Source organism: Calypte anna, chromosome 3, assembly GCF_003957555.1.
Source record: "Calypte anna isolate BGI_N300 chromosome 3, bCalAnn1_v1.p, whole genome shotgun sequence".
In the NCBI taxonomy this organism is placed as follows: Eukaryota; Metazoa; Chordata; class Aves; order Apodiformes; family Trochilidae; genus Calypte; species Calypte anna.
In genome coordinates, this window is record NC_044246.1 from 73769413 (window position 1) to 73788985 (window position 19573).

The following is a 19573-nucleotide window of genomic DNA, read 5'->3' on the forward strand; positions in this document are numbered from 1 at the left end:
TTTAAACCACAAACAAACAAAAAAAGCATAAGACTAATGACATAGTCCTCAGCATAACCAACTAAAGGGCTTAAGGCCCCTTAGCTCTATTTAACAAACTCATTTTTGTGCAGAAATGACACAAAGGGACCACAGAAATTAGAAATATAAACAAGGAAAAAAATTGCATGTAGTTTCCACGTTCTTAATATAAAGTGAAACTTTCTGAAGAATAAAAAAAAAAAATCAAAGCACTCCCAGACATCAGACCTGAAACCTGATAATCCCAGAGATATCTTCTCTCTTTAAAAGGGATTGTAGGGCTACCTAATAAGCACTTACTTCGCTGCTGTCTGTGATAAATATCAATGCTAGGCAGATGGAAAGGTGTAACATAGATGTTACATCTTTACAATAATGTCCAACAAAAGAGGAGTCCTGCTGTTGGGGTGGAACCAGCATTAAAGACCTGTTGTGGCAGTTCCACCAGCTGTGATTTCAGTCCTATGCGTATTTTTTTGCAAGCCTGTATCTTCAGCTGTAAGCATGCCCTGAAAACATCTGAACAAATATGAAATTATAAAGATGTTATGAAAGTAAATAATGATTCTATTTATGTCAAATTATCTGAGAGTACATTAAAAAAAAAAAAAAAAGCAGTATTATTGATATTTACATATCTTGCTTATTTTAAATTTCTGGTATAAGTTACTCCACAAAACTGTTTTGTAATCAGAAAAATAATAAACTTAAAAGATGCATATCAGAATCTGAAAAATTTATTTTTTTTATTGTCTGAAAATAACTGAGGCTAAAAAAATTTTTTAAGAAGCACAACAAAATAAAACATGCATAAAATATATTGTACTATAGTTTGTGAGTGCTTCTGCAGCTCAGTCTTCCTACTTTGAAGAAATTTTTTCAAGAAATCAAGTTCTAGTATGGTCTAATCACATTTTGAGGAATAAAAAGCAAAGAAAACAGATGAGACAGTGAAGTCTGAAAATAGCTTTTCACAAAAATTTAATAAAGTTAAACAGGAAAAAAAAAAGCAGCTAGAAAAGTATGCATAATCAGTGATGAGGATAATGCTAACAACTGCAACCGAAGAGGTGAGATAGTTCTCTTTTCACTGGAAACTGCTTATTTTAACTATAATGCACAACAGGTAAGTCTTGCCTCAAAGAACATATTATTAAAAAAACAACTTTTTTCACTATCCTTATCTCCCCCTTCAGAGAAATTTTTAAAGTCAGCTCTGTAACCTTGTAAATGCAGGGAAATACCACCCTTAATCTGAAGCCCATTAAAATTCAGTCGGCACGGGCCATTCCTTCACACTAGAACATCTATAAACAAAAGGTTTGGGTTTTTTTCTCTATAAGTGTATCTTTAATAAAACACCTCTATACCATGTGTATACTGAACATTGACAAACTTCAGTATATCAACACAAATTAATCCAAAGAGTTGGATGCAAGCAACCTGCTGAAACATCAGATGGCCCAAGCAGAGAAAAAGCTCTCTGTGACAGGGGGATGTTTGGACATATGAAAGATTAATAACTTTGCATCATTCAGAAAATGGTAACCAGATCATCACACTAATATGTGGGGTTCTACTACAAAGGGAAAGTCTTGTTATGACCATGCTTCAGAGCATCTACTGCCTCTTATTTTATCATGTTATCATATGAATGGCAGGGACTTCATCCAGGATTTTTTGCCTTTTATGAATGACAGCACATAGCTAATTTCACTCAGGTTTCAAGCATCTGAATTAAACTACAGTTTTTATGTACATCCACAGTAATACAGTGCCTAGGACATAAGAGACAAAAAAATGTAAGACAGTAAAAACCAATTAAACAAACAAACAGAAAAACCACAACAGGAGCCATTCTCACTGATGTGAGAGCTGGTAATTGAGTTGCAAGTCTTTGAAGGTAACATAGGAATGAGCATGATATAACTGTCTTGTAAACAAACAAGAGAACAAGATACCATTTTCATGAGAAAGTCCATTGGTGCATGGTATTTTATTTCTGAGTGTAGAGTATAACTAAATTTTCTGAACAGGTAGAATTCAAAGGACAATTACTAACAAGCATTAGCTCTAATCTAAGAATTCATTTTTCAGAATATCTCAAGAGATCAAACTGACCTTGAGCAATCAAAACTATAAAGACAACCAGAGGACAGAGCTGAATTTTTGGTTCAGTAACTGCCACATAGGGACTAGGAGGAAGAACCAAGCTCATCAGACATTCTTTCATCATTCTATGCCTCCCAAGTACAAATTAACGTATAAAAGAACCTGTATGTTTCTCAAGATATTTCAAATCCTAGTTGCTGTTAGTTTCATGATAAAATAAACCACAATGAATCTAATAGTACCCCAAGATTATTAAAGTCATGCATTTGATGGTATCAGCAACAGCCCTACTATGTTCGCTGTACTTTTCTGCATCAATAATCTGTGAACACCTTGCAGTAAATTTTCATGTATATTCTGTTGACCAATTTAGCAGAAAATATTCCGGTGAAGTGGATATCTGAATGAATTATTTTAATAAAAAAATTTAGAACATTCGGTAACTCTATATGGAGGCCTGCAATTGAAAATCAATGATCTGATCTAAAATCCATCAAGTTTGCTGGAAACTTTCAGCATAATTCACTGGGGTGTGGTTTTATAGGGATGCAAAGGGCTTAAAAAAAAAACAAAAGACAGCAATAAAGCCACTGTCCTTAGGCAAGTGTACAAAATTTAACCTCATACACTTGTTCTGAAAATTTAATGGAAAATGAAAAAAAATTATTAGATTTAGAATATGATGAAAAGTTATCAGATTCTTCTGAAAAACATTTTTCTTCATGGCACCTGGCTGTATCTGCTAACTTTCCTGCAGCTGAACTCTATTCCTAATCTTTTACTGAGTTGCTACAATATAGTTCCTTAACAAAAGAAGTTTAACTTAATTCAAAATTTATTGTTTTAAGAATTACTCATTTTTTTTTTAAAAAAAAACACAAACCAAAACCAAGCAGCTGTCAGGAGAATTGCAATGAAAAATGATATAGTTTGTAAACTATAATTAGCTGAATTGCAATATTTAATAAACAAGACAGCTAGCTGTACTAACAAATATTGTCACTAATTTTGTCTATAGGGATTTTCTTTTCTTTAAGATAGCTTGCAAAATGCTGATTTTAAAGTCATTTATGCAAACACAGAGTGTGCTTCATATTACACATATTCATACCGTATTTTCTGACTGAAAAAAATATTCAATGCTTTTTATAAAGGAGACATAATAAATGAATGAAAAAATATACAAGGGGTTCTTGTTTAAAAGAACAAAGCAATCTTGATTAAAGAAACAGATTTCAGAGCAGCTGAAGAGCTGTCAAGAGGCAGTTCACTTACAGGTCATCTCACTTGTGGGTAAACTTTAACTTGAGTCTCAGTGCACACAGGAGACATGGTTGGATGAAAGGATATGTCATTGCTTCTGAGCAGGTACAGAAAAACGTACAGAAGCATTGCAATACAGCAATAGGAAAAAAAATATTTGTCTGCATCAGCTCATATAAGCCTTAGAAGGCTGAACATTTCAGCCTCCAGTGCTTTAAATTTTTCATAACTTCAAGAAGCTGACATTTACCTTTTTCAGTATAATTAAATAATGTTATTTTCTCCATCATTAATATGGATTTACTACCTAAAATAAGAGCCTAATAAAAGGAAGGTTGTAAATGACTTTGCCTGTTAGTTACAGCTCTAAATTCCATTGCTAACTCTGTTTTGCTTGCTTTGATAAATGGCTTTTCAAAAGCAGCAAAAAATGCAAATAAATTAGAGATTAATCATCTGGTTTTTAATGATGCTTTTGTCTATATTTATTGAGGTACAAAACACTTGGCCTTGGGCTACTGCATGACAGGAATCTGTCATTTTAAAGCCAAAAGCAAACTACTTTTTTTTTTACTGTAGCTGAGCCTATCCAGAAGCACTAAGGGCAGAAGCAACTTGCCTTTGAACATCATTGCACAACATTCCAAGACAAAAGACCAATCTTGGAAGATACGATGTGATATTCATTTAGACTCTTAATGTCAAAGCCCTCAGTCCTGCCCCTTGTTGTGAACTGTGGAGGCACAGGAATCTGTAACACTGCAGAGTACTCAGCAAATCTGATTTCATTCTGTCACTATCTAAACTCTCTGTGCAGGCTTTGATTCAGTGTGTCCTCTAGTGCATTCATCTGGTTATCAGTGTGATCAGAGCTCAAGGACCAGGGACAATCCATTTTCCATCATGCTTGATTTCAGTGAGAAAGGTTCTTTTAGATAACACATTCTGACTCTTCCACCACATTGCCAGTACATGTCATATGCTCCAAGTATTAATTGAGCGGATTAGGGGCAGAACTTCCGATAAGTGGTATTTTAATTTAAAGATCAGTGAGGTGAGAAAACTGATTCAATATTTTATAATAAATACACGTGCATCCCTGTAATGAGAGATCTTTTAAGGGGCTAGGCTATTTTTTTTAAAGTAAAAAATGCTATGATTGCTCTAAAGTACTCAAACTCTCTAAATCACCTACTTCAAAATGAAGTATTTCAGAAGTCTGCAAAGAGAGTGAATGAAATCTTTCATCGGTGAATACCTCTAACTATTCTATCCTCACTAACACCTGTTCCTTTTTCCAGCTTGTTTATAAAAGCATTCAACTGCTGTCAGAAACTGCATCCTCTCATGCTGACAAATACTATCTAGGATCCACTGACTTGCCAGCTCAACATCACTGATTACTGACTGAAGTTTTGCCATTCCTTCCTTGTAGAACAGTCTCTCTAAAGAGAATTCATTTGACTGATGTATTGAAACTCAATTTCTCTGCAGCAGTTCATGTGTGGATAAACACTGAAAAGTTGCTTGTATTGTTCAGAAAAAGAAAAAAAAAAACCACAAATATCCAAGCTAGCTACCAAACAAGGAATTTTCTGAACAAAATTCTTTAAATATTTATGCTCCAGAGAAAGGATAACACATTGGGTTTTTTCCTATGAATGTGCTCCAAAACCAACATTTACACCCTACTACAATATAGGTATTACCCAGGGAGCCAATTCTTGTCCCAGGGTCATTGCACCAGATCTGCTTTCTTTCTCAGAGAAGAAATTGCAACATTCCAGTTTAATAATATCCTAATCATTTAGTGCAGTTCCTCAGATGGATATCTATCTAACTTTTTAACAGTTTTAAGGTGATTCTTTCAGAGCTGGAATCATGAAAGTCATCACATTCTATTTTTCTGAAAGCTTGATGGAACCAATATTCTTAGTATAGATTAAATGAAATGAAGCACTTTCACATAGGAAAGTCTTCTATACGTATTATTTGATGCCAGCTCACCTTCACATCTGCTATTCCCCTATTGATTCCTACAACTTGGCACTTTTGCAGAGTGTCTGATGAGGCAACTCTATCCAATGATACCACTTCCTCTTCAACAAAAGGAGTGCAGTAAAATAGCAGTGTGTTTCCTATACCTTGAGGGAAAATGCTGTGTGCAAATTACACAAACAAACATGTAGTCATCATTCATATGTCTGTATGTCGAGAAGAAAATCATTTGTTCCTTCTATCCTGAAACACTGCCTATGTAAAATTATGCAAAATAGATCTGGTTTTGAATTTTTTAAGTAAATGAGGAGTCATTCTGAGTGCCACTTAAAATATCCATCTCCCAATACATAGTGTTCACCATGCAAATGAGCTTGAAAGTAGTCATCACTTAAAATATGATTCATACATATATTTACAGATCAGCAATGCCCATTAGAGAACAAAGAATATGTTTGTTTTGCTGGCCTTGAATACAAATACATCAAAAATTTTCAAGTAAAATAAAAAATTGAAATATGTTATAGTAATGAAATACTTAATTTGAAATTAAAATAGTAAATAATATAAACTGTCTAATAGTCCTCATTTATAATGTTATGGGAAATACAAGCAAAAAGAAAAACATTGCATATTTAAAATAAATATCAAATATAGCATTTTGATTTCAAACACTCTGAAACTATAAAACCATTGGTACTGTATTTGCATTTTGCTTTGGCTTTCCTCTAGTCCAAGCCTTTGTATGTGTAACATTTAACTGATTTTCTCTGTGGTTTGTTTTTTGGGTTTTTTTCTGTGTGAAACTTCAAATTCTTTAAAGTTTAATGACTGTTACTTGTTCTATGTATAGTCTTGTTTGGAAAGATCTCTTTGGTTTGTTTTTTTCTTTTTATGTCTTTAAGCCTAATTTATTAAGATATTGAAACACCTAATACCTGCTGAAATCAGTGGGAACCTATTTATGAAAGGAGCATAAAAAGAATTAAAAATAAATATGTAGATCTATCTTAGGGTTTTCAGATTGTGCAACTATTTTAACAGGTTGAGGTACTCAGCAACAGTTTTGCCTCAGCCTTCACTGGAAACCTCTTTTTCTCAAACCTCTTGAGTGCATGGACTGCAAGGTAGGGACTCGAGGAGCAAAGCTTGCCCTATGGAATAAGCTTCCTAATTATAGCTGGGCTCAGCCCCAAGATAATAGCTCGGAAGGTTTCAACTGCATATCAAAGACTGTTCCTAACAGGGAGTTTGTGCACCATCACCTAAATTCGATGTAAAAAAATCATACAACAGTTCAGTGTAGAGGGGACCTTAAAGATCATCTGGTTCCAACTCCCCCAAGTGGTCAAGGACACCTTCAACTACACCAAGTTGCTTGATGTCCCATCCAACTGTCCTTAAACACTTCCAGGGATGGGGCATCCACAGCTTCTTTGAGCAACTTGTTCCAGTGTCTCACCACCCTCACAGAAAAGAAGTTCTTCCTAATGCCTAATATAAAGCTACTCTCTTCCAGTTTAAAGCCATTACCCCTTGTCCTGTTGCCACACACCCTTGTTAAAAGTTCCTCCCCAGCTCTCTTGTAGGCCTCCTTCAGGTACTGAAAGGCTGTTTCCAAAAAAAGAGTTTAGCCCAGTGAGCTTGACTTTCAAAATGATCCTGGCCTGTTTTATTTACTGCTAAAAATATAGCCTGAAAATGCACAAGACAGATACATGTAATGCATTTGGAACATATACTTGAAACACTGCATAAAAAATTCTGTCCTCTCTAATAAAGATTTCTTTATACATTAGCTTCTAAAAAAAACCATTTCAAAATTCTTACTTCAAAATATTCAGTCAGAAGTCATGATTTTTGGCAATAACATTGCAGACAGATTTCAAACACTAGAACAGGCATCTTAAAGAGGTGTTTGATGCTTCAGTGTTTAAGAGGCATCTAAACAACACCCTTAATATTTAGGTTTAACTTTTGGTCAGCTCTGAAGTGGTCAGACAGATGGTCTAAATGACAATTGTACATCCCTTCCAACTGTAATATACCATTCAATTCTATTCTAGCTATAATAATTTTCCCTCCTATTTCACCTTCTAACAAAGAAGACCAAGTTTGTTCTGGATGTAGGCAAATATTAATTTTTTTCTGTAAACAAGGTTTTTAGTTTTGCTTTGTCAGCTTACTAATCTTTCATACATATGCAGTGTTGGTACCTTCAGACTTTATGGTGATTCCATGTTCTCAAAATTTACTATGCCAATTCTTTTACTTTTTTACTCCTGCTATTCTCTTTTTTAATCCAGGAAAAACATAAATAATTTTAGGTGAAAGTCTCTTTCCTCTAAATGCAGCTCCTCAAGAGTTGTTCTAACAGCTGTAAATTAAACCTTATCACAATTTTGAAAACAAAATGCTATCCCAGAGGATGACAACATCAGAATGTTTGAAGCTTGACATGGTTTTAAAAATAGTAATCTGTATATATCTTCAGATATTTCATCATTTCTTGATTAACACCTACTCAGCTTTAATAATTCAGTTGACCCAATTTGCTGAGCTGTACCCTTCAATTACAAGTTTCCGTGAAAATTCTGGCATAGAATATGTCAAGATAACCACACACTTCCAGCAAGATAATGCAAACAATGCAACCACATTACTGGTGTACACATCAAAAACCTGCACCTGTCACCCTAATTTAATAAAAATAAGACAATTTGACTCATTAATGTAAAAAATATGACAAGCTATACAGCAGATGACATGGCAACATCTGCTCTGCTGGTGGATGATAAATGTACTCTATCTCTAATATGATCAAGCATCTGGAGTCACATGAGCAAAGCAAAATGGTGGACTGATGATCTTTAAGGTCCCTTCCAACCTAAAGCATTCTATGACTCTGTTTATTGTTTGCTATTTGTATATTTGTTTTTAAAAGACAGGCTTTTGCAGTCACTGGCTTAATTTAAGGAACACTCATTGTGTTCAGATCAATCTTTTCAAACATGACATTTACAAACACAGACCAGAATTTTGGCCATAGTCCAACTGTAAGCCTTTTTTTGGTGTTCATTTCAGTGCCAACATGTAAGAAAACTCTTCACAGCCTTTAAAATAATAATAATCTAAAATGAGAGAAAAATCCCCACGTTGCTAATTAAGTCAGTTTTATTCTCGCATTATAATTATTTGTACTATTCCTTGTAAAATCAATTATTTTGCATACATAGATATTTTTTAATCACACTCTCCCTATAGTTATACTGCAGTTTACATTTATGAAAGCTTCCTAGAGCTTAAACAGTAACCAGATTTTTTGTAAGATTCATCTTAATTACTTGTAGCCAGCCACTTATACATTAAGCATGCAGACCAAGGTACTACTCTAAGCTTCTCTATACTCAACAAGAAAAGTTCAGTAACTCAGGAGAACACTACCCTTCTAGGCCAGTTATTTAAGGTAGTATGGAAGAACTGCCTTTGAAGGCTCATAAAAAGGCATGTAGATGAGTACTTGAGAGGAGAGAAGGTACCTAAGTTTCGGTGTGAGGAGAAATCTGCCCCACGTGTTTCGAAAAATATGTCTTATCTAGTGAAACAAATCATCAGGGGAGGGAGTGAGTTGGAAAGTGGTGACTGTTGTCTGGCTTTGAGACCAAAACTGTACAGGTTGTACTCTGCTAGGTTAAAAAAGACAGCTGGATACCCAGGGGAGAAGAGTTATGATGAACTGAGTTAAATCCAGTTGGTAGCCAATCACAAGAGATGTTCCCCAGGGCTCAGTCCTGAGGCCAATTCTCTTTCACATCTTCACCAGTGATGTGGAAAAGGTGATCAAGTGCACCCTCAGTAAGTTTGCCAATTACACCAAGTTGGACAGTTGATTTTCTTCATGGTAATTTACTTCATGGTTGATTTACTTCTGGACAGGCTGGATCAATGGTCCAAGGCCAGTGGTATGAGGCTCAGCAAGGCCAAATGTTGGGTGTCCTGCACTTGAGGCACAACAACCAATGCTACAGATTTAGGGAGAAGTGACTGGAAAGGTGCCCAGAGGAAAAAGCCCTGGGGCTGTTGGTCAACAGCCAGCTAAATATGAGCCAGCAGTGTGCCCAGGTGGCCAAGAAGGTCAGTGGCATCCTGTTTTTTATTAGGAATAGTGTGACTAGCAGGATTAGGGAAGAGCTTGTCCCACTGTGCTGCATCTTAAACACTGTGTTCAGTTTTGGGCCCCTCACTACAAGAAAGACATTGACTTGCTGAAGCACATCCAAAGAAAGGCAACCAAGCTGATGAAGAGTCTAGAGCACAAGTCTTATGAGGCTTGTCTGATGGAACTGGAGTGGTTTAGACTGGAGAAAATGAGGCTCAAGGGAGACCTTATCACTCTCTTCAGTAACCTAAAAGGAGGTTGTAGCAAGTTAGGCATCTGTCTCCTCTCTTGAGTAAAAAGTGATATTACAAGAGGAAACGGCCTCAAGTTGTGCCAGAGCAGGTTTAGATTTGATATTAGGAAAGTTTTTCACCAAAATGCATTTAAGATATTGAAGCAGGCTGCCCAGGGAAGAGGACACCATCTCAGAAGGCAGACATGTAGACATGGTTCTTAGGGTCATGGTTTAGCAGTGGACTTCATAGTGTAAGGGTAACAACTTTACTAAGTGGTCTTAAGGGCTTTTTCCAACCTATATGATTTTATATTGTTCTAAGTCTAAAACACGCTTTAGTATTTTATATATAAATGTATATATATATTGGCCATCCATATTGTGCAGATTAATGCAACTACATTTAAAAGTTAATTAATGTGTATACTGAAAAGTGCTTAAGAAGCATCCATATCCAATAAAGTTTATGCAATTATTACCACAGGTGTATTGCAAAAAGGGTGGTTTAGACAATCTCAATGAGCATTCTGTTTGAAGAAATTAATAACCCCAGAGAAAAAAATTCATCAGTATAATAAAAATTTAGATGGTGTCCAGGGAAATTCTGGCACTGGAAATGTTTCTTTACACAAAGTAATGGTAATGCAGTTGGACCAACTATCTCAATAGTATATGTTATCAACTGGCAAGGAAGAACCAAGTGTTCATCTCTACTAATGAATGGAGGCCTTCAGAATGCTTCAGTGGGCAGGAACTCAACACTGCAGTTTGCTCATATGGCAGGATCTTACACAAATCTGGATAAACCAAGAGACAATTCACATTCCTATGGTGAGTCACAGATCAATTCTGCAAACTTTATGTGGCTATTTGCTGATAGGTCTATTTGCATTGAAAAGCAAGACATTTACAGACTCTGATAGTTAAAAACATTCTCAGATGTACTCTCAATTTTCTAAACAAACCCTAACTGTAAAATCTGTCTTGCATACAGAGTGCTGGTTGCAGCTGAAGGGTTCCCTATGATCTAGCTCAGTTCCCTTTCTCTCCTTGCGCATGATCTGAAAACAGACACAAAGAGAAAAAGAGACGAAATGGAAAAATGAAACTGCTCTTGCCACATATCCTGGACAAAAGCAGCAGGAGAAGGAGGATAAAGCTAGATAGCAGTTAGGTTATATATTTATATGGAAAAAGTGTTAGGTTATATATTTATATGGAAAAAGTGTTGTAACCAAACCTGAGATCAGAACCTTGAGTTCAGTCATTCCTTTATGACTGTTCCAGTCAGCAGTGCCACTAAAGACCCAGAACAGGCCAGAAAGTGAAGCACATCAGGTGAGAGAAAGGAAACAAAATAGCTTACCAGTTAAGGCAAAACCTACAATAATAAAGGCAAAATATACTCTGGAAGTATCAGCAATTACCTTGCTGTTGATTTGCTCAATCTCACACGTCCATATCTTTAGTCAGCAGACTTCACTTCCAAAGGGTGTGGATTCCCAGTGGCTTTCACAATTAACAGGGTGTACTAAGATCACCCTGCCATAGAAAAGGACACCCCTTGCTTCCCTTGCAGCAGTTCTAGCATTCTAGTAGCCAGAGAGGCCTTTTTACAACTGAAAAGTAAGCATGCAACAATAATAAAAAGATTCATTTTCACTTGGATTAGAAAACTGGACTGACTCTTGCCACAGCACTACAATGCAGAGCCAACAGAGCTTGAGGTTGAAGGCAGAAGAGATTGGAGTACTCAAGGGTAGACTGGCTTAAGTTGATTCCAAAACACCATAGCAAGAAGATATGATCAAAAGCACTTCATATTTATTAATAGTGATTAAACTCCACTTGACTTCAAAGAAAAAAGCCCCTATTTTTCCTGTCTTCAATGGCATCATTGTATATTCTCAAGGAAAAAAAAGTTTCTCTTAACTACAAAATTATTTTTTCAAATGACTAGATTATAGCATTACTCTGATTCAGCTACATTTGGTAGAAATTCTTGTCTTTTGATGATAAAAAATCTTGACAAAATTTAATACTCAATGTGTAATCTGAAAAATATTTTTATATCATCAGCCTTAACTTTCCATAGATAAATATGCAGTTATTAGCTTTTTTTTTTCCTCCCCATCTGATTCCTTGCATCCTGTATTTCTGTCCATATGGAAATTAAATCATGTCATATTTTACTGTACCTGTACACTGAAAAATACCAACTTTATTCAAACATTATCACATATTTTCAGTATGTGGCCAATAATGCACATATGCTAATTAATGTATACTGATGTTGGATGTAGTTTTAAAAAATAATAGAAAGTTCAGCTTCTTCTTCATATGTTTGTTTTAGGTCTACATTATATTCACACTGAGAAATACTTGTGGAACAATAAAGCCAAATGGGATCATGGTTTACATAGTTTAGCACACCTGAGAGTTCTGTGGGGAGATCAGCTCAAAACTTTTGCCCCTGTGGATATCAGGGGTCGTGCAAAACAGATGCTGAGCTGTGGAAAATATTAGTTGATCCGAAGATAAATAAGACAATTTCTTATATATATCTGTGTTCAACTCCCTTTCAAAAATAACTAGTTTGGACCCAATTCTTATGTTAGCTATTTAATTCAATATTTTACATATTGTGAATGACTGATCTTGTTTTCATTGGAAAGTTATACATATTTCTTTGAGAGGATCCCAATAACACACCTTTGTGTGTTTCATCTGTTTTTAAAAGCTGTAGCTGAAGACGTGTAAATGATAAATAAGAATGTTGTGATTTTGAGTTAAAATTAGTCATGATACTGCATGTTATCTAGCAGCTTATTATGAGTGCATGCTGTCTGGATACATGCCATAATGTGTTACAAATCTCTGCAGAAATAAAAAGTGGTCCTTCTGTTCATCTCTTACAGCCCTTAGTGTAGGAAGAGAGTAAAGAGTATAAGGAATGAAGAACGGAGGGAATGGGGAGAAGGAAGAGAAAGGCATAAACGTGGACAAAGGGAAGGGTGGAAAGGCAGTGGAGTTCTACTGCATTACATCTATTTTTAGTTGCATGCCCAGCACTGAGATGCAACAGGCATATCATACACTCTTACTTACCTGAAAGAACAGGAATGGCTCTGACAACCCCAGAGAAAGGGTAAGGGCTAAGACAGCAGAAAACAATTTTACTCTCTCCTGTCACCTAGGGAGGTGGTTGGAATGAGGCCCTTTCTGTAAATAAGTTCTGCTTTCTGCTTGCAGCGTCAAAAGACAGACAATTTACCTCAAAGAACGTAATGGTACCAAATTTATCTGAATTTCTTCTATTCAAATGCACTGCTACTCTTGTTATAGTCTATGTTAAGGAGTCATCTAACCTACCTACTTCTCTAGCTTCCACCACCTATCCACCTTGATCTTTTAAAGAAATAAGTAGAACTCAGTGAGGCAGATGGGTTTTGACATCTTTAGCTTGAGTCTCACTCTCACAGACTGTCATTGCAGGCACAGTTCTTATAAGTTTATGGAGCTAGCACACACCTTGCTTTACAGGTTTGTCACTGCTTTTTTTATACATTCAAAGACATTGTGGTTAACTGAGTAGGTGTTCCTGCATAGAGGAAATAATAATGGAAAAGGGGAAATAAGGCATTTCAACTCTATGTGGTTCTAGAACATAAACCCAAACCATGATAATCAAAATGGGAAAAAAAATTTCATGGCATTTACATTCAATTCCCTATTTAGTCAGAAGTGCAATGTGTTTTTGTGCATAAGAACAAATCTATATTTGTATAAAAAAAACCTTAAAACTTATCCATAAAGTGAAATTATTTAAAAGTAAACTGACCATGTATCTGTGGCACCTGCTACCAATTATTTGATATGCATTATCCAGATCAACACAGTCAGTGGATATATGAGAAGATCAGAGGTAGTGTTTCCTTCATCTTTGTCATGCAGCATTTCCACTAAGTAATTGCTATGACCTGCTAAAATTCATAATGCTTTATTTGCAGCATTCAAATAAAGGTTCTATTGTGTGTATATGCCCATTGCATTTGTACATGATACATATTGTTTAAACAGTCAGACATCATATGACTGTTCCAAGGTTCAAACTCAGGTTTGAAAAAGCCACTGAAGTTACATGGGCTTTATGCAAACCAATGCCAACGCCAACATCACTCATGACAAACTAATGGCATTCATACTTTATTCCTGCTGCTAGTCATTCATTTATATCAGGGGATCTAAATGTGAGTAGTGAGAAAATCCCCCTACAACTCCTTTCAGCCTTAAGAGACTGTTTTTAAGAGATTTTGCAATCTATAGGTAGGGCTACATGGTATTTCCTTTGACAATAGTCCGAGAATTTGGAAAAGAGAGATGGACACTAAGCGCTGAACTACTGCTCCCAACATTTCCAGTGGCAAGTGTAAACTGGGGCCATGGGAACAGGAACTTGAAAAGGTTCAGCAGCATGGATCTTTGTGGAGAAAAAGCAGTGCAGGAAGAAAATGAGGATATTGTAGCAAAGTAGAGCTGGCGTACAAAACTGGATCCTGAAGAAGAAAAGGAAAGAAACTGGTAAATGTAAATAAGAAATAGAATAGTCTATAAGATAATTCTAAGGTGTGTGAGTCAACTTTGCTAAATTAGTGCCCTATCTACCCTTCATCAAGTGAACTTACAAAAAGGAAATTCTGTTTTTGTGCTTCACCTTCCTTAGCAAAAATAAGGATATAAAATATACGACTCTCATGGTGAGCTGAGACCTTTAATTTGTGATCCAGAAGTAATGACACTAATCTACTCCTATTAAAGAATGAAAAATTACTTTGTTTTTTACTATTTGGTATGCAAATGTATAGTATTCATAACTGAGAACAGTTCCATTGCACTTGTCACCGTGCAAGAATGTAGAAAGAAAAGATCTCTGTCATTGTGCAGATAGGAAAAATTATGAGAAAAACAAAGGTACACAGCAACAGCAGAAAAAAACCTCACCCCTAAAAGCACAGACCACATATAAGCATATGTGCAATAGTAGTTTCTTTGTGTGTGAGGATAAAGAACTTCAGAACAAATAAAAGTAGGATGGAAATAACATTGCTCTTCTCAATTTTCAGAACTGATATTCAGCAAGAAAAGAGACACTGGGATTTTGAGAAAAATAGTCTGAGAGATCACAGAAATCACAGGCAATGAAAAAATTGAGGTTTTTATCCAAGAACAGCTAGTGTGGCATAAGTACCTTTCATGAAAATATCAAAAGCTTTTTATTTTACTCCAAAGAGGAAGAAAGACAGGTTTCTGAAACTTGAAAGTGGTCAATAGTGACAAAAGCAGTCAAGAGAAAGAAAGAAGTTCATACCTAAGAAAAACTCCACAATTTGAGAAACACTAAAATTTGTATAAGGAGTGGAAACTAAAAGAAGAGCGGCTAATATGGCTTAGAATCTACTTTCACATTTCTTTCCTTCTAATTCTTGGATAATACTAAGGTTTTCTCTGTTGTTCCCAATAAACTGTCCCATTAGACCCACCAGGCATATAACAGGTTTGCAAAACTACTTCCTTTATGCACTCAGACTAGATAAGTAGATCTTGAAAAGTATTTAATTAAATATTTTCTCCAGTTTCTGGCCTCTAAAAGGAACTGTAATGTCATGTTTTTCAGACCATGAGTAGTCAGGTACTGATCTGGAGGACCTAAAAAACCACTGGAGACAAGGCTAGGGGCATTTTCAGTGTATATCCATAGTGCCCTACGAGATATTAACTTTAGTAGGTTTCACTCTAGTAGCTAGTCTGCCTCTCGTTTAAGTTCTCCCAGGAAAAACACTCTTCTTTTGTATTAACACTACACAGCTTTGGCCAAGTTCCAAAGTTGTTGGGGTTTTTTTAATATATAATTCAGTGGACTGCTATATGGATTATTTATGCAGAAATTACTGCCAGTCTCATGGGCAGGTACCAAGATTCACGGTGATGTGAACTAGTAACTATTACCAAGATATGGTAATTTCATTTAACATTAGGAAACCATCTGGTGCCTTCATTTCTTGTTTTAACATAATGTCACTGTTTTACTCAATACACTCTCATTAAAGCAAGACAAAGCAACTAAGGAAAAACATACAGATATGAGAAATTTATACTCTCAATCATCTTTGTGCAGCTTCCTGCAGAAGTCATATTCTAATATATTTATGAAGGAGGAAAGGACTGCTAAAATCTAATCTGAGTTCCTGCATAATGAAGACTATTAATTTGAGCAGACTCTAAACCAAAAGCCTAAAATGTTTGGGCTATGCTGTATCTATTTTCCTCACAATGGCTACATGTGATAGATGAATCCAGCCCAGTCCCAGATAAGTTGCACGAGTGGTCATTTACTCTCACTCTTCAAAACTGCACCTTGTTTCTAGTCTGAATTTGCCAAAATTCAGCTTTGAAACACTGGATCTCATTATGTCTTTTTCTGCTAGATTAAACAGTCATCTGCTGTCAAAAATCTCATTCCCATTAAGGCATTTACAGACTGTGATCAAGTCACCTCTTAACCTTCTCTTCAGCAGATTAAACAGACCAATCTTCTTTTGCCTCTAACTACAATGCTTATTTCCACACCTACATTCATTCTTTCCCCAGTAATGAACTCTTTCCAATTATAAACATACTTTCAGAGTGTGGTAAGCAACAAGACACAATAGTTTTTACAGTTTCCCTAATGCTCTATAAAAAGGCAGTGCTACCTCCTACTTGATATTCACTTGTTTATATATATCAGAGAATATAAGATGTACCATTTAAAACCATTCTTTAGTTTACTGATAAAATGGAAAGTATTCCGAAAGGAATTTTAAATGTGAATACTTAACCCTTTTTACACACAGTGCAGAAAACATATGCAACTCTTCTGCCTTTTCTACATTATCTATATTTTTCTGTGCTACCTACATCCAGTGTCACTTCTGTTGCTTAAAATGTTTTATTGATAGTTTGTGTTCCTTTTTCAGTTTCCTGTTCTTAAGTACTTTTAATAGTACTATTTAGTAGTAGTATATATGAACCTTTTAAGTCTAGTAGTACCTCTGAAGGCAATTTCACTTGCAGTCCTACTTTAAAATATTTTCACATTTTAATTTTCTTCCCAGGAGTAAATTTCAATCCTGAATTAATTTGCTTTTACAAAACAGAAGTATGAAAACATACAAATACTATGTTGACCAGAAATATAGTATTCTGTTTTCTGATAACTCAAATATATTTGGTAAAAATATCTAATTTTACCAGAAAGCTTACTCTAACAGATAGACTACATGCAAACATTTTGATTTATTTTTCATGGAATATATAATTAAGTAATTATAATTCTTACATGGATGGTTCTAGTGAATAGCATTTATATCAAACAAACAGTAATTTTCACATGGAAGTTGCTTTAGACACTGAATGAATAAAATATTAGATAGTTTCTATTTTCTTTTTGAGCATGATTTTAACTTATTGACCAAACTACAAGAACAGTGGTTGTGACTTCTAATGTTTAAATTTGGATCCATTTCATTACGTAAATGAAACAAGTTCATTTAGATAATACTAGATAAGATACTGAAAAAACCCAGAAAAATATCTGAAGTCATTTAGTTAAAAGCTGAACAAAAGTTCTTAACCATCAACTCATTTTCATGTCACAAAACACTAACAATGATCTGTTCACATGTAAAGTCCAGAAAATATGAGAATAAGCCTTAACTTTGCTTAAAATGTATCACCTACATAAAGAAATACCATGGTTTTTTTCTGATTTCTCTTTTTCATTTATAGTGATGGAGAATTTATTAATGTACTAAGACCAATAACATATGTAATCTGACTCCATAATTCTGTTGTATGTAAGTCTAGGTTATTTCAGCTATAACTGCTAATTAATTAGAAGAAAGTCCTTCTTGGATACCATATACATAAACAGAAAATATATCTGGATAGATAAAAACAGTAGAAGAGCAAAAATTAAGAAGTGGGCAGAAAAGAGAGTATACTAATATGCAGAGAGAGAAGACATCCAGAGAAAGACAAATAGTGTCTGAGAACTTGAAAATCCCACAGATTATATACATACAGAAAAAGCAAATAGAGTACATAGAAGAGAAAATTAAGAGTGAGGAGAAGAAAATTAAAGTAGGATGCAGAGAAAAGTGTTTCTGGAAACCATAAGGAAAGACACTACTAATTTAAATTTGCTTCCTAATATTTTAGAGTCCACAGTCCATATCTGAATTAGAAAGTTTTTTATCAGACAAAAATGAAATCAAAGCCCTGTAGTGTTTTTATGGTTACTCAATAGATACGTTGTGTAATTTCTTTATGTCCCAAGATTTAAATAATTTTGACTGTTCGAAGAACCTCGCTCTTTAAACTTTCAACATTGTTATTTAAACTGCCTCATATATTTCCTGACATCGAGACCTCTAATGGATCCGTTACTTCCATTAATTTCAGCTCTGTTTCTAGCAAGCATAGTAGAAAAAACACTCAGGACCTTCCCAGGGTACATTTTAAATTAAGCAACCTGAAATATTAGAACATAGTGAAGTCGAATTGATTTTTACTTCCAAGTAAAAGTTGAAAGCCCTATAAATATTTTTAAAAATTAAACACAGCTGTGCACATCCATTGTTCTTAAGGTCATAAGATCAAGTAGTACCTATTTATCCTTGGTAACTAAACAAATTTTGTATTCGCTGCAGCTAATGAAAGGAACTATGCATACATCCTTCAACTTCTGCACCACTTTGTAAGTTACAATGCACTTCAGTTTGTCAAATTTCTATGTAACAGCCATTGAAAAGCTTTAAGTGACATTATAGTAACTTATAAAACTAGAATATACTAGTTACAAGTCTTCAAAACATACCGAAGATAAGACAAATATTGTTAAACACCTTTTTCTTTAGCAGACCCGGGACAACTCTGTGCTCTCAAACACAAGGAGTTACAGAACAAACCATCCCCTCTCCTCATGGATCCTTCTCTCTAATTTAAGCTCATTTATATTCTTGATGAAGCTAGAAAAGAAAGGTCTCTCTCCACTCCGGCAGTATATTTCACTGTATGTCAAATTGAATGATCTTAGTAAGAGGCTAAAATAAATAGAAAAAGTGAAAGAATCTGAGCATTTTACATGGATCCCAAATTTTATTCAAATGTTTCACAGATATATGAAATCCAAAATATTCTTCTAAGTGTAGCCACTAATACCTTTAGTGCAGTTTGGTTGCACAAACAAAGACTGTGATTAAGTATAATGCTATTGAACTGATACTCTAACTCCTAATCCAACAAAGTTCATTCTTATACCCAGATATGGATCTGTCTGAAAAAAATGTTCAGCTTTCTACATCTATTTCACTGCTATAAATTAAATTCTTTAAGTAGAAATAATCAAATAAATTTTGTTTCCTATAAGAGATTTGCTTCCTTTGCTCTCTAGCAAATCCTCAAAAAAGTGATTTTCAGTTACTTTTGAAAGCAGTGCCCTTGAACCCCAGAAAGGTGCACCACCACTTTCACCCCCCACACACACACAATTGGGATAAAGGTTCTTCTCAAACAGAATATAAACCTTACCTTGAAGAAAGTCATGGTTGCTCCGTCTTCAACTGCCCCATACTCTATCTTTGTCTGCTTGGCCAAATCATCAGCAGAATCAATAGGGGATTCCATACGTTCCACTGTCAGAAAGGCGGCTAGGTTAGCAGTGTACGAGGAAATGATGATAAGTG

General features: G+C 35.1%; 1 protein-coding gene across 1 annotated transcript in view; it reads right to left on the bottom strand.

The window, feature by feature from the left end:
* GRIK2 (glutamate ionotropic receptor kainate type subunit 2) overlaps positions 1-19573 on the bottom strand; it is a 355719-nt gene that overhangs the window by 65549 nt on the left and 270597 nt on the right. The window contains exon 13 of the mRNA XM_030447048.1: positions 19419-19573. This exon is cut by the window's right edge and continues 63 nt beyond it. Coding sequence (XP_030302908.1) covers positions 19419-19573 — 155 coding nt within the window. The remainder of the gene's footprint in view (positions 1-19418) is intronic.